At 33.6% G+C, this 16070-nt stretch overlaps 1 protein-coding gene across 3 annotated transcripts in view; it reads right to left on the reverse strand.

The window, feature by feature from the left end:
• CNTN5 (contactin 5) overlaps positions 1-16070 on the reverse strand; it is a gene marked incomplete at both ends in the record, with an annotated part of 772249 nt that overhangs the window by 420372 nt on the left and 335807 nt on the right. For 2 of the 3 annotated variants that reach the window (XM_079707896.1, XM_079707895.1), the window contains one exon: positions 2355-2450. The exons of the other annotated variant lie outside the window; for it this stretch is intronic. In XM_079707896.1, coding sequence (XP_079564022.1) covers positions 2355-2450 — 96 coding nt within the window. The remainder of the gene's footprint in view (positions 1-2354; positions 2451-16070) is intronic. 3 annotated transcript variants of the gene reach the window in all.

Genomic DNA, 16070 nt, shown 5'->3' on the forward strand with positions numbered 1-16070 from the left:
TAGAATAAAGAGTCATAACTTTAAAGAGCTGCAGTGGAAACCATGTCTTCAGGGATTTCAATTGGAGACAGAATGTAAATGCCATGTTCAACAAAAAAGCTAAAGATATGCTATAGGATTTGGCTGATCAGAGGATAACTACCCATCTGGTAAGTGTTAAACATTGGTCTAGACACTGAGCTACTCCTGTTATTCTGTGTCATGCATGTGTCCCCCAAAACTTTGCTGTGCTAACACTGATGTTTGAGTATGTCATTCGGCATAACACTTCAACATGAGTACCTGGTAGAATATAACCTCTCCTACAATTTTAAATTATATAATCAGTCTTATATTTCTTATGACATGTATACAATAGCAATCAGCTGGCTTTGCTCTTGCTGACTTTATTCTTCTTGATCTCAATGAGATATCACATTTTTATTTATTTAATCAATTATTAATACATATTCTTAGCTTATCGTGTATGCAATTCTCTATACTATTTTTTCGCATTAGAAAGCTTCTGTATATAGTTTTCTCTGCCAATTGGATAATTTGTCTATGTGTAATCTTGCAGCTTTGTTTCTTATATTATCCTCTCTCATTTCATTTTTTAACACATGTTCCAACAGCCTTGCAATACAGATTGTACCTCAGAAAAAATCTGACATTTTATCCACAGGGGTCACTGCATATTGTTAACCCCTGTAAGCCTGGAGATGAACAGCTTCATCCTCTGTAGAGCCTGTTGCTTTCTCATCCTCCTTCTTCTCCTCCTCCTTTCTCTCCTCCCCCTCCTCCATCTTCCCCTCCTTTTTTTTTTTATCTCTAACACTTATTTATCTAATACTTCTCTTCATACAAATCTAATGACCCAACATTAGACATAACATGTATTAATTCTATAGGAGTCTCCTAAACCTACTAAAATCTCTTTTTAAAAAAAGGTAAAACAGGGCTTCCCTGGTGGCGCAGTGGTTGAGAGTCCGCCTGCCGATGCAGGGGACACACGTTCGTGCCCCAGTCCAGGAAGATCCTGCATGCTGTGGAGCGGCTGGGCCCGTGAGCCATGGCCACTGAGCCTGTGCATTCGGAGCCTGTGCTTTGCAATGGGAGAGGCCACAACAGTGAGAGGCCCCGTACCGCAAAAAAAAAAATAAAAATTAAAAAAATAAAAGGTAAGACTAGATATGTTTGCTGTAAAGTTCACTAACTGCTCACAAAAGGATTGGAGTGACTGAATTGACATATAAGAATTAGGTTGGTACAACTCAGAAATTATTCCTCATAGTGATTCCTCTGAGTTTCAAAGCAGAATGTTTTCAAAAATATTTTCCTGTTGAAGCATAGTTTACTTTTCTTTCAATTAAAAAGAAAGTTAGGAGGGTAAGATAAAGACGAGAAATTTTAAGAAAACTGATTGAGGTCTAATCATAATTTATGATAAGAATTATCTATGGTAGAACAAAACTGAGCCCAAACACTACACTAATAATACAACCTAGAAAAAAATATGGCTTTCACTCTAAACAAAGAAGAAAAAATTGGTTGAGGTACCAGGAACCTGAATTCTGTTTACAGTTGTTAACTCTAAAATCTTCATAATTTCTCAGGTAGAAATAGATGTTTGATTCTCTCTCTCTCTCTCTCTCTCTCTCTCTCTCTCTCTCTCTAATTGATGCTGCCCTTTCTTAAATTGTATTATAGGAAAACTATACTGAGGTACAAAGAGGCACTCATCTCAAATTATAGGACTCAAACATAATGGGTATATTTTTCTGTGAGTTGGCAAAAGGTAAGATAATTAATCTGAGCACAGTTTACTATTCTGTTACTCCAAACCCCAAGAAGTACTTACCTATTACTTTACAAACAAAAGCTCAAGTAGCAAGAAAAGAACAAGTAAATTATAGTTTTGTATGAACAAAAAAATTTCTTAGCAGTTTTTGTTCCAATGTGAAAAGCTACGCCATAAACAACCCAGTTTCCAGTTTATCTTCTGAAACAAGATTCACAGTGGTATTTAGTTAACTCAACTCTGACATTCCAAATAATTTTGAATAGTTTTTACTCTCTCAGCTTATCACTTTCCTTATGCTTCAAGCAGTATATTCGTCACTGGTGGCAGGCAGAGATATAACCAGGACAGTCAACACTTAGAAAGACAATGAAACAATCTTATCAGAGGAGCTAAGTCTCCTACCCTATGGCATTTAGACTATATGGTCTTTAATTACCCATCTGGTACTCTGATACATGTCACGAAAACCATGCACATTTCACCTGAATATTCCCCAGTCAATATCCTGTCTAAAAGAATGAACATATAGTAAAAGAGAGCAGCAGCAATATAGAATGGGATCCGACTGTACCTGGTGAATGAGGCGGAGGAGAGCACATCAGAACAACCCCCTGGCCTTCCCTCACAGAGACTGCACTTCTTGTCCGGCCACTAAAATTTCCCAGATCTGTCAACATAACACAGCATTTAGATGCAAGGCAAAAAGGAGTTTAAAGAATTACTATTTTGTAACTTGTACATACTTTTCTATCATTATCCAGTGAAGGTTTCGTTTTGTTTGTCAAGCAGTGATAGGAATGCTTTGGCAATAAATCTCTACCATACAATTTTAAATACCACGATTTTCAGATTATATGTACACTCCTAATTTCTGTGTATAGTGCATACAAGTTGCCAGTGTAGGAATAAATTAAGCAATACCTTTATAACACATTAAGTAGTTATTTTACATATTTATAATACTTTCTGCATATTTTTCTACCACCAATTGAACCCATTGGTACATAGTAAGAACAGAAATAGAAGTGGTTGGAGTGTCTGGTGTCCAACCTGCTGCTTCATTATCTGTCGTGCTAGGAACGGTGTGTAAAGCCAAGCATGAATTTGCCAAATTAGGAAAACTTGTGCACTCAAGCTAAATATAATGAAGATATAAGGTGTTCTTTTCTATAAATGTGACTTTAAAAAATCATGTTACTTTTATTTTATGGAAGCCTGGAATAGTGTGTACAAATTAATTATACTCATCCATTTTGATTACTCTAGAAGTATTATAGTTATTGAAACACTCACTTGTATGTATGAAGGATTGGGGTTCAATTGTCTTCCCTTAAATTATTTTGCATTTGCACAATTTAAAATATTTTCCTAAAAATAAAGTGGCCTTAAAAAAAGAATGATAGGTATTATTTGTATTTCTTTTATCATTTATTAATCTATTCATAACTCAATACATATGTACCTTTCCTTTTTTCTTGGGCTAGGCTGATCAAAGAAATGATTTTTAGTTTCTTGGAAATGGTAGGGGCTCAATATTTTTATAAATAAACGTTGTCCTAGAATTCCCAGTTTGTGAAACCATGTTCTCCTGGTGAGAAATGCTTCTTGAAAATGTTCTGCCTTTCCTGTCATTATTTACCAATCATAAAAGAGATTTTTTCAAACTTTTCATCATTTCATGCTAAAATAGTATATTTCATAGTAATACAATGTAGATCTTAAAATTTAATGTCTGTTAAAACGACGAATGATGAAAGTAAGCAGTTAATAAAATATACTGAATGGATATGAAAGAAATAAATCATTAACTTTAATATTATAAGAGGGATCGTATAACTTACTTTTTTTGAGATATGGGTTACGATTTACTTATTTGCTGAATTTACAATCAAACCTTTTAAAATACATTCAAAATCATTAAGGACTAATAAACAGTAAGAGCATAATGAATAAAAAGAGAGAAATTCATTATTGAAGAAAGTGTTTAGGATTTTACACACAATTCTGCATTTCACTGTAGTTAAGTGTATAATAGTTAATATAAATAATAGATTAAAAAAGTGTCAATACAAAAGAGAAAGAATAATTCTACTTTTACTTTTTTTGGTGACTTGAAAAACAAACACACTAACTTCTAATAAAATTCAAGTTCAGTCGTTTTCAAATTTATATGATTCATGGCTTTAAACTAATGTGCATTGACCTTTAGAGATAGGGGCTGCCTTTTTTTTCCAACAAATGACCTCAGTCTGATAACAAAGCATGGCAAGGTTTCCCATTTGACTTCCTTTGACTACTCTTAGAAACCCAGCACAGTGAGCGTGTGGTTGTGGTGGGGCTGTTATATCTCTTTAGAGATTATATGGTTTTATTGTCCTCTTTTCATCTTCATTGAATTTATAAATTCTGAAAGGCTATTTGGATATCAATTTATTTTAACTGAGTTTCTTAAATGTTTTCTGAAAAGTATATATGTAGCTTCTAATACATTTACTACAAGTTTATATTGTGCTTATTATGATATTTCAAATCAACCTATCATAGTTAAAAAATATTTTAATAGCAAACGGTCCTAAATGAAGGCCTATTTCTGATAAATTGAAGTACAGGCATGGTCTAGAAATTAGACACACAAAAAGAAAAGAAGATTGTACAATAATTATGACCTGAATTGTGTTTTGAGATCACAATGACCCAAAAGATAACATTCAGCTCTAATTGCTTTATTTTGTATCATCAGTTAATACAGGTACAATTAACATTTTCTCATGGAATTTTCTCTGTGTCATTATTTCCTAGGAGCTATAGCACCAGCAGTACAAAGGTAAATGGATTTTTTTCAACTGTGAATAGATTTTTTTTTCATAAAGACATATACAGAAATACTAAAAAGAAGCCTGCACTTTGAAGGAGAGTGTGTTTTCCTCATTTAAATCCTTCCTCTTAGGAAAAAGAAAAAGGGTAAAACGCTATTATTTATAATGTAAAAGTGGTCCTCGTGTCAGGCAAGATTCTGGTTGATCTGAGACCAGACTGATGTAAAAAAATTATTGGTTGGAGTGGGGATGGCGACTAGAGAGAATAGTCTGAGTAAAAATACAACCAGTTATTTTGATCTCACTGTGAACAGAAAGCAGTTGGTTTCTTTGGAGGTACTCATCATAGAACTTAGTTTGAGTGCTTATCACATTATTTTAGTAAACATTCTATTATATCTAGGAGAGAAATGAAAATAAAAAGAACAAGAGATTTTATGGATGTGACTTTTTGATTATTTTTTGTCACCTACAAAAGGGAAAAAAATACCTGTTCCTATGTTCTATTTTTGCTCTTTAAGGGAAAAGAATGAGTAAAAATAAAAATCTTAATACAAGGACTCTAAAATTCAGTTTCAAATTATATACTGAAGTAAACTTCTTTCTGGACTTAATATAAAACACATAGACAAATGGACAAGTAATAATCTGGAGGAGAAAATTTATGATCGAGAATCACAGGGCCCCAGGCCTTGTCTTTTCTCTGACCCTTTTTCCAAGTTCAGAAACTCATGCAGAGCTTGAGAGTGGAGCTTTAACTAGACCTGTGGCTTACAGAATTATTACACCTATTCATCCTAGGTAAACCATACAAAGAAAAAGGGGTATACAATTAATGATGTGACTGAGAGCCTCACATGACAATATAGAGTTGGAATGTGTGATTGGAAGCATATTGACCATACATAAGACAAATCATTTCCTTTATTCATTTAACAAATATTTTTTTTCAATGAAAACTATACACCAAATACTATGTTAGGTACTGATGATGCAGAAAAGCTGTAAAGGAAGGATGTATATAAATGAACTAATCATACTTACTTGGGCCAACTGTCCACAGACCCAGCTCAGATGAGTCTATGCCAACAAATAGATGCATGAGCCCAAACCATCACTGCTTCAGCTTGTCACAGTCATACTTATGGGTAACTAGTAAATACCATGTACATGTACCATATAGCATTTCATGCCATTCCCCTAAATGTATGTTGCAAACATATGCACACCAGCACATACACACACATACACTGCACATACACTTTGGGATCCTTCCTTCCTTCCTCAAACCTTCTTACCTACCGGCCTGCTTTTCTGATTTCCATCTTTTCTTTTCTTTCCTTCATTATTCCACAAAGGGTTTGGGGTAGCTTCGATATATATGTATATAAAAAAAAAATGTAAAATTGGTAGTTGACAAATTCCAGGTGAAGGCAAAATGGGTATGGCAAAAATCCTGTAGCATAACATGAGGACTTAAGAAAATATGTCATAGACTTCTTTTGTAAATTATTGGAAGTTGGCCATAAAATTAGACTCATAAACTTAAGAGGGTCAAAACAAACATGGATATGTCCCTAGTCTTAGAATTCATGATTATTTTAAGATCAAAAACTTTCTAGTAACTCAGGAGAAGTACAGTGTCGCTGGATATTAAGGTCCAAGAGGGATTTCTTCTGCAAGACTTCATAAAGATCACAGTAGGTGGTATAGTAGGCTGAGCAAGTTTTCAAGTCAATTAGAAATGTTTCATCACCCACTGAAACACTTTAAGTAGGTGTAGTGTGAGCTACACACACACACACACACACACACACACATAAAAATATTTCAGAAATTATTCCCTAGAATGGTGAATTATTTTAAAGTGTTGGAGAGTGACAGGGGTTTTGGATACTAATTTTATGATTATGTATGCTAAATATAAGAGATTGGTTAGTTATTGTGGAGAAGTGAGGGAAAATGGTCAAGGCAAGAAGATAATCTTATAATTAGGAATTAAGTGCTGAGGTTCACCTTTCTTCTGGTTTTTAATTTCCTAGTCTTAGATCTGTTCTGAATAAATGGCAATCCTTGGCTTATGGGAGTCATGCATTTGGAAGAAGGAATGGAAATGGGGTGATCATTTTGAATTGCACTTGGTTATACATTCACCCTATAGGTGGGGCCATAAGTTTTAGACTATCAATGCTCCAGACATTCTCAATTAATTCTCTAATGTTAAAAGTGCTGTGACTATAGAGATAATTCATTATACTTCAAAATTCTTAAAGTTAAGTTTGAATTTTTACAAAAAGTGAAACCATTGAAAAAGGCAAAACACTTTAGACCAGGTGTCAGACACTAGCTTTATTAAATATTACTAACTTTTGGGTATCAGATTCATATGTAAGATTGTTAAGATTGAGGAACTAAGATGAGTGATATATCTGAGGGGACTCATGGATTTAACTTCTACGATTTCTACAAAGATGACTGATAGATTGCATATTGAAGTCTTTCATCAGTTTTGTTCTTGTTCCTATTATTGTTCTTATTATTGTTCCTATTATTTTTTCCTATTATCTTGTTCCAATAATCTGATAATTCAGATTATTGTCAGATTTTTTGTGTATCCAATGTAAATATCCTGTAATAAAAATCGGTCAGACCTCATTCAGAAACTATCTTTGACATTGTAAAATGTTAAAAATATAAGGGCAAATAAAAGAATGGATGGATAATAACACTAGCTACTAGCATACTACTGTATGCCAAGTTTTCTGGAAATGAAATAGTAATTTCTCTGCTTTAAAGATTACTAAATGTATGTGAAAAGCAAATAAACACTTGACTTTGGTCATACAGTTAATAAGTAGATTTGAGTTGGCAAATCAAACTCAATGGGGTTGTTTTTAAAAAACGTATTAGGGAAAAAGCAATTCAATATTTGGAAGTTAAAACCAACCAATAGTTAGTTTTAGGAATTTAAAAATAATCTTCATAAGCAACTCTTATTAAAAATCATTTTCTGACAGATAAAGATATAGAGATGAGAAAATTAGTGAAAATGGATAAAATAATTCATACATTTATTTTGAGAGATACTTAAATTAGCATTTTAATACATAGCTATTTATTTGCATGAAAAGTCTTTCATAAGATACTCTACAACAAGGAAGATTCTTAATAATAGTTTAAAATTAAACTAAAATAAAAATCAAAATTTTAAATAAAAATTTGATTATTGAATGGTACCTTGACCAAAAGCCATAGAAACATGAAGATTTGTGGGTTTTTATTGGCAAGTGTGAGTTCATGAGCTTGTGATCGATTTGTAAGCAGATTGGGCAGGGTTTATTGTCCCCAGTTATTGATGAGGACACTGTCATTCACTAAGGTTAAGTAATAAGAATAAAAACTCACAGCCAATAAGGATTTGGGCATCCAAGGTGAAAAATTCATTTTGGGGATTAGCATGATTTTAATCTAGAGGTGTTCTGATACTCTTAATTTAGAATATTTTGATCAATGTGATTTTTAAAAACATTTTCCTATTATATCACATGAAGTAATTCTTTAATATATTTGTTATAAGTCATCTGTAAATGGGACAGCTTATCACCTTTTGAAAATGTTTATTATTTAATAGAATTAGTCTTTTGAGAATATCAATGGAGCTAATTAGAGGTATCTCACAAAATACAGTCCCATCTATTACATGGAGATAAGAATTGAATTAAGATACAGCTGGAGACATGGTGAGGTAACTCTACAAGAGACCTGTAAATTTTATAATAATGAAATTTTCCTCATTCCCATTCTTTCTTTGGTTATATATAACAGGTCAGTAATCTCTTGCTATGAATTACAATTTTCACTTTACATACTATCACACCCAAATCATCCAGCCAAAGTGTTCACTGATTAAGAGGAAACCAAAGCACACCTGTGTATATGTGCTTTGAAAGAGATGATTTTAACTACATTATAAGTGAAATAGTAAATTGCAAATGCTATTGTAAAGAGATAAATTATCCAAAGAATGTGATAAAAATGTTTTTGATTTTAGGTCCTTTCTTTGGTATCTTGATGTATGTTATAAAAAGCCACTTCAACTGTGAATAATATATATGGTGAAATAATCTCAAATGTTAAAGTTGTATATGAATATGTTTAACTAATGTGATGATAGTGTATGAACCCTGGAAGAGGGTTTTGTACATTTGACTTAATTTTCTCCACTCTGGGTAAACAGTTACATAAATAATCCTTATTTCCTTGCTTCTAAGTTTACAATTTTTCCAAACTCAAATTAGTCTTAATTCATTCTCAGGAAATTATAAGGCTAAGCATTAGAAACTTATGTATACAACGGAAGTAAAAAGCATGTATAGGGATTTTGAGTATTATAGACCAATAGAGATGGGGCCTGTCTGTCACTTAGTAAAACAAGCAAGTCATTTAGTACATGCACTAATTCCTAAAACTATTAGATCTTTTTATTGTCTTTCAAAAATTTCAGCCCAACTATCCTCTTCAGCTATTTTGCATTTAATAATATTTAAATAGATAATCACTTCCTCTTTTACAACCATGACTCCTTACCCCTTTCTCCTTCCATTTTATTCAAGTACAACTTCAACTTTAGGTTAAATTGAACTGTCTTCCTATTCTGCTCTGGGCAAGGGAATGTGAGTGGAAAAAACATCAACAATGATGACTAATCTTGCTCTAAATTTATGACCATTAATCTCAGACAAGCCCTTTGTTCTGCCTGGTAATTCCAGTACATTTATGGAGTCCATTTTCTCTTAATCCTCTAGACAATAGGTTTACAATTACTCTCTTTCAAAACAACCTCCTGCCCCTTCCCCTGCTTCCCCCCTTATAATTCCTGAAGAAAATAGAAGTAATCTAAAAACTGCATACATGTATTCCATCCATGGGGGCACTGCAGTGTGTGCCACATATTTCCCTTCAATGAAGGACTTGTCTGAACTGTTGGGAGTTACATTGACAGAGAGCTTCCAGCTCTCAGCTCCCTCAGGGACTGCCTTTGCTACAGAGAATCAACTCATCTGAGGTTATATCCCTTCCTTGTTGGCCAACAGCCAACAGTTGCTCGATGAGTACACTGACCACCTCAGCCCAACTCCAGACAATACTGACAAGCCATTCTAGCTTTTGACATCCTCATTAGTGTTAGCTGCGGCTGTTGCTGGGCCTATATCACAGCTCAAATTATTCTCTTCCCACATCTGCTCCTTCCTCCTTCCTTCTGGTGGGTGATTCCAAAGGCACTTCTTAAAACTATCATCTACACTTAACTCCATCTCACCAAGTCGGATTCCCAGGGAAGCCAATCTGTAACACTACCACAATAGTTATTGATTTATCTATATCTATATTGTGTCCCATCTTCTTATCGTAACTATCTGTGATCTAATCAAAGACCCATCTCCCCTTCAGACATCATCAGTGACATTCATACGGGTATTGCTCCAAAGTTGACCAAAAAAAAAGGTGGAGGGAAAAATTGTATCTCTTTGACCCCATTTTTCCCTCTAGGTACAAACACATTTTGTTCATCCCTTCCGCAAAAGAAAAAAAAAACACACACACACACAAAGAAAAACTCCCATTTTTTTTAAGCTTCTCAAATCAACCTGTCTCTCTACCACTGTCCAAATGTTACTGTAAAAGTAATGACCTCAACACTGTTTCAATTAATGATCAATTGCTCAGTTCTCATCTATTTGACCTATATTCACTAGTATTGATAGAGTTGATCACACTTTTCTTCTGAAAACAATTTCTTCACTTGCATTTCTCCTCCTTCACTGTGCCCTCCCCTTCACTTTCATTAGCTTGGTCTTCCTCATCTTTCCAATATCTAGACATTTCATGGCCCCTCCTTGGATCTTTTCATTTCTCAGTCCATACCATTCCCAAGTTTATCTTACCTATCCCTTGTATTTAAAAATCATGTATAAACCAAAAAATTACCAAACTTATTCCTGCCTGGACACCTCCCTTGAATGGCAGCACACACACACGCACACACACACACATACACACATAATTTGACATTTCCATCTAAATGTTTAATAAGCATTGCAAACATGACACATCTTATTGGGACTCCCATTTTCACCTGCCAACCTATCATTGCCATAATATTTCCCATCAGAGTAAATAATCATTCCATTCTTCCAGTTATTAAAACAAAATACAAAAATAATCTGTAATTCAGTATGTCTCTCACACCCTACATACAATTCATGAGCAAGTCCTACTGATATAATTTCATAATATATCCAGAATCCAACAACATCTAACTTCTTCTACAGCTTTCATCTAGGCCTCTCTCACCTTGATTGCTGTGTTATCACCTTACTGGTGTCACTGCTCCTTCCTTTGCTCTCTTTCTATTTATTAGCACTGTAGCCAGAGCTGGTTATTTTAAAATAAAGTTATATATACCAAATGCTTTAAATGGCTTTTTATCTCACTAAGAGGAAAAGTCAAACTTTTGAGACTTACACTGCCCTACAGGCCCTAGACTATCTAGACTTTGTTTCCTCTTTCATGTCATCTCTTACAACTACATACATCTTCCCTCCCTCCATTCTAGCACACTAGCTTCCTTGCCTTTTATCAAATATATCAAGTATTGTCCTGCCTCAGAGCCTTTGTACTTGTTTCTTCCTCTATCTAGAACACTTTCCCCCCAGATATAATAATGACTGTCATCTTTTCCTCTTTAGGTCTTTATTTAATGTCACCTTCATGGAGAGATCTTTCCTGGATAACTTATCAACAAGTATGACCTCCATGACCCTCTACATATTCTTTATTCCATTTCCCTAAAAAAAATTTGTTTTAGCACTTATCTGCTAACAAACTATTTATTTGTTTTGTCTACTGTGTCCCCCACACAGAGAATTTATGGTCTATGAGAGCAGGGATTTTTGTTTGCTATGTTCATTGTAATATTCTTAGGCCCTTGCCCTAGCTGTTCTCTCTGCCTGAACTACTCTCCCTCTAGAGTAGAATCCTAAAAATATATTTTAAAATATTGCTATAAAAAATGAGATTTTTGAAAGCAAAAGACCAAAGTTCAAATTTTAGTATCCCTATTTATTAATGGCCTCCTTGGGCAAGTTATTTTACTTCACTATGCTTTACTTCCCAGGCAAGATGAGATAATTAATTATATATGTGTTATAAAATTACTGTGAAAAATTCCCTGACATATAAAAGTATGTTACATAACTGACCAATTAAAAAGCACTTAATCAAGAGTATTTCCCTCTTTAGATTTCAGAGACATATATCTTATCAACTTCTAATTATAAACCTACATATTTGTTTTTCTAAATACTTTGAGCTATAGTATAAGAGGTTCTCAGATTCTAATATTTGAGGACAATCCACAAAGTTATATAAATTAAAAGAGGAAATAACACTCATTAAGTAAAAGAGGCAGCTGAGTGGAGCCAAATTTAAACAAGCTACTTCTCTGTTCATATCTCAGCTTCTTTATCTGTGAAATGAAGGCTAAAAAAACTATATCTCATAAAAAATTTTAAGATTTAAATATAATGATGTATATATAGCAATTAATACAACACATGGCACAACACAATAAATTAAAGCAATTATAACTGTTATTATTCTTGTTATAAAAAACACTGTTGTGAGAATCATGAGATTAATGCTAAACTTAACCCTTCTACTATTTAGCTATGCAATTTGCAGCAACAGTTTAACCTTCCTGTGTTTTCTTCTTCATCTATAAATCAGGGATTTTGGTCGCTCAAGAGAAATAAGCTTAAATGCCTGTGCAGTTGAAAGTATAAGATATTTAAAGAACAACTATTGATGATAAAGAACATAAGACTTGCAGAAAATATCTTCTACAAATAAAAAATTAAAGAAGAAAACAACAAGACAGGTAGGAGAGGTGAGACATGGTGTAGTCAAGACTTATACCACAGCCTACCCCAGCACTACCCACCAGCAGCTGGCAGCCTCTGCACAAATCAGGGCTTGGCAACCAATGGGACCAAGAGCCAGCCATGCCTACTTACCAGGCTACCCACATAGTTATCCTGCCACAACAGCAGGGCAACCCTAGAGCATATAGTTCTGGTGACCAGAATGAGTTCACTGCCAGGAAGCATAAGACATCTCCTATAAAAGGCTACTTTTCCAAGCCTGGTAATATAGTCAACCTACCAAATACAAAGAAATAAAAACAGCAAATTAGGCAAAATGAGGTGACAGAAGAATATGTTCCTAATAAAGAACAAGATAAACCTCAGAAGAACAAATAAGTGAAATAGAGATAAGCAATCTATCTGATAAAAAGTTCAAGGTAATGATCATAAAGATGTTCAAAGAATTCAGGAGAAGTTTTGATGAACAGAGTGAGAAGTTAGAAATTTTTAACAAAGAGTAAGAATACATAAAGAAAAAACCAAACATAATTTGGTTTTACCTTTGCTTGGTATTATTTACCAAACGTAGGTAAATAATACAATAACTGAAAGCAAAAATACACTGGAAGGTATCAACAGTAGATTAGATGATAAAGAGAAACAGATCAGTGGGCTAGAAGACAGAGCAGTGGAACAGAGAAAGACAAAATAATAAAATGTAATAAAGACAGTTTAAGAGACACTGCAACAACATCAAGCATGTTAATGTCCACATTATAGGGTTCCCAGGAGGAGAAGAGAGAAAGAAATGGTCAGAGAACACATTTGAAGACATCGTAGCTGAAACTTCCTTAATCTGGGAAAGGAAATAAATATCCAGGTCCAGGAAACAGAGTTCCAAACAAGATTAAACCAAAGAGGACCAGACGAAGACTCATTGTGATTAAAGTGGCAAAAATTAAAGAGAAAGAGAAAATATTCTAAAGAGCAACAAGTTATGAACAAGGGAACACCCATGAAGCTATCAGCTGACTTTTCAGCAGAAACTCTGCAGGCAATATGAGAGTGTGTTACTATCAATTTCTCCCTTTATGTCTGTTAATATTTGTTTTATGTATTTAGGTTCTCCTATATCGGGTTCATATATATTTACAATTGTTATATCTTCTATAGTAACACAACAGTAAAAGGGAATTTTAACACACCACTTACATCATTGGACAGAAAATCCAGACTGAAAATACATAAGGAAACACTGGCCTTAAAGGACACATTAGACCAGATGGTCTTTATATATCTATATCTATATCTAGATATCTTTAATTTTTGTGTTTCCTGGTCCCAACAAAAAACCCAAACATGTGAATGCTAAACAATATGCTACTGAACAACCAAAGGTTCTCTGAAGAAATCAAAGAAGAAATTAAAAACTACCTGTAGATAAATGGAAACTACAACAAATCAATCCAAAAGCAGTTCTTAAGGAGAAGTTTATAGCAATACAAGCCTACTTCAGGAAATAAGAAAAATGTTAAGTAAACAACTTAAATTTACAACAAAAGGAACCAGAAAAAGAAGAACAAAGAAAATCCAAAGTTAGTGGAAGTAAAGAAATCATAAAGATCAGGGTAAAATTAAATAAAATAGAGACTAAAAAAACAATGAAAAAGATCAATGAAACTAAGAGCTGGTCCTTTGTAAAGATAAATAAAATTGATAAACATTTAGTCAGACTCATCAAGAAAAAAAAAAAAAAAAGAGCATGCCCAAATCAATAAAATCAGAAATAATAAAGAAGTTGCAACAAAAACCACATAAATAGGAAGGGATTATAAGAGGATAATTCTATGCCAATAATCTGGAAAACCTAGAAGAAATGGATGAATTCCTAGAAAAGAACAGGAAAGAAATAGAAAATATGAAGAGGAAAATTACTAGTACTGAAATTGAATCAGTAATAAAAAAAAAATCCCACAGCAAACAAAATTCCAGAACCAGATTGCTTCACAGTTGAATTCTACAAAATATTTAAAGAAGACTAAATGCCTTTTCTTCACAAACAATTTCAAAGAATTTCAGAGAAAGGAATGTTTCCTAACTCATTTTGTGATGTCAGGATCACCTTGATATGAAAACCAGACAAGGATATCACAAGAATATAAAATTGCAGGCCAATATTCCTGATGAACATAGGTGCAAAAATCCTCAACAAAATACTTGCACACCAAATTCAACAATACATAAAAAAGATCATACACCATGTTCAAGTGGGTTTTATCTCAGGGCTACAACGATGGTTCAATATCCACAAGTCAATCAATGTCATACTCTACATTAATAAATTGAAGAATAAAAGTCATCTGATCATCTCAATAGATGGAGAAAAATCTTTTGACAAAATTCAACATTCATTTATGATAAAAACTCTTCACAAAGTGAGTATAGAGGGAACATATCTCAACATAATAAAGGTCATATATGACAAACTCATAGCTAACATCATAGTTAGGAAAAGCTACAATCACTAATAAGAGAAGGATGCACACTCTTACTACTTTTATTCAACATAGTATTGGAGTTCCTAGCTATAGGAATCAGGTAAGAAAAAACAAACAAAGGGAATTGAACTTGGAAAGGAGAAGTAAAACTGTCACCCTTTGCAGATGACATGATACTATACATAGAAAATCCTAAAGACACCACCAAAAATTACTGGAACTCATCAATGAATATGATAAAGTTTCATGATACAAAATTAATATACAGAAATCTGTTGTATTTCTTTACACTATCAATGAACTATCATAAGGAAAAAATAAGGGAAAAAACCCATCTACAATCACATCAAAAAGAATAAGGTACCTAAGAATAAATCTAACTAAGAAGGTAAAAGACCTGTACTCAGACAACTGTAAGACCCTGTTGAAAGAAATTGAAGATGACACAAACAGATGGAAAGATATACTGTGCTCATTAATTAGAAGAATTAATATTGCTAAAATGACCATACTACACAAAGAAATCTATAGATTCAGTGCAATACCCCTGTCAAATTACCAATGGCATTTTTCACAGAGCCACAACAAATAATTCTATAATTTGTATGGAAACGCAAAAGACCCCAAAAGCCATAACAACCTTCAGGAAGAAGAACAACACTGGAGGTACCACACTCCCTAATTTTGAGCCATGCCACCAAGCTACCATAACCAAAACAGTATGGTACAAATTCAGATACATGTATCAATGGAACAGAATAGAAAGCTGAGAAACAAGCCCACACTTACATGGACAATTAATCTATGATAAAGGAGGCAAGAATATACAATGGAGAAAAAACAGTCTTGTTGACAGCCTCTGCAATAAATGATGTTGAGTAAACTGGACAGCTACATGCAAAAGAATCAAATCGGACTACTCTCCCACACTATGCAGAAAAATAAATTCAAAATGGTTTAAGACAATGTAAGAACAGTGATCATAAAATTTCTAGAAGAAACAAAGGCAGTACTTGCTTAACATTGCTTAACATTGGTCTCAGTAATT

This window comes from Hyperoodon ampullatus, assembly GCF_949752795.1.
Source record: "Hyperoodon ampullatus genome assembly, chromosome: 7".
Lineage (NCBI taxonomy): Eukaryota > Metazoa > Chordata > Mammalia > Artiodactyla > Ziphiidae > Hyperoodon > Hyperoodon ampullatus.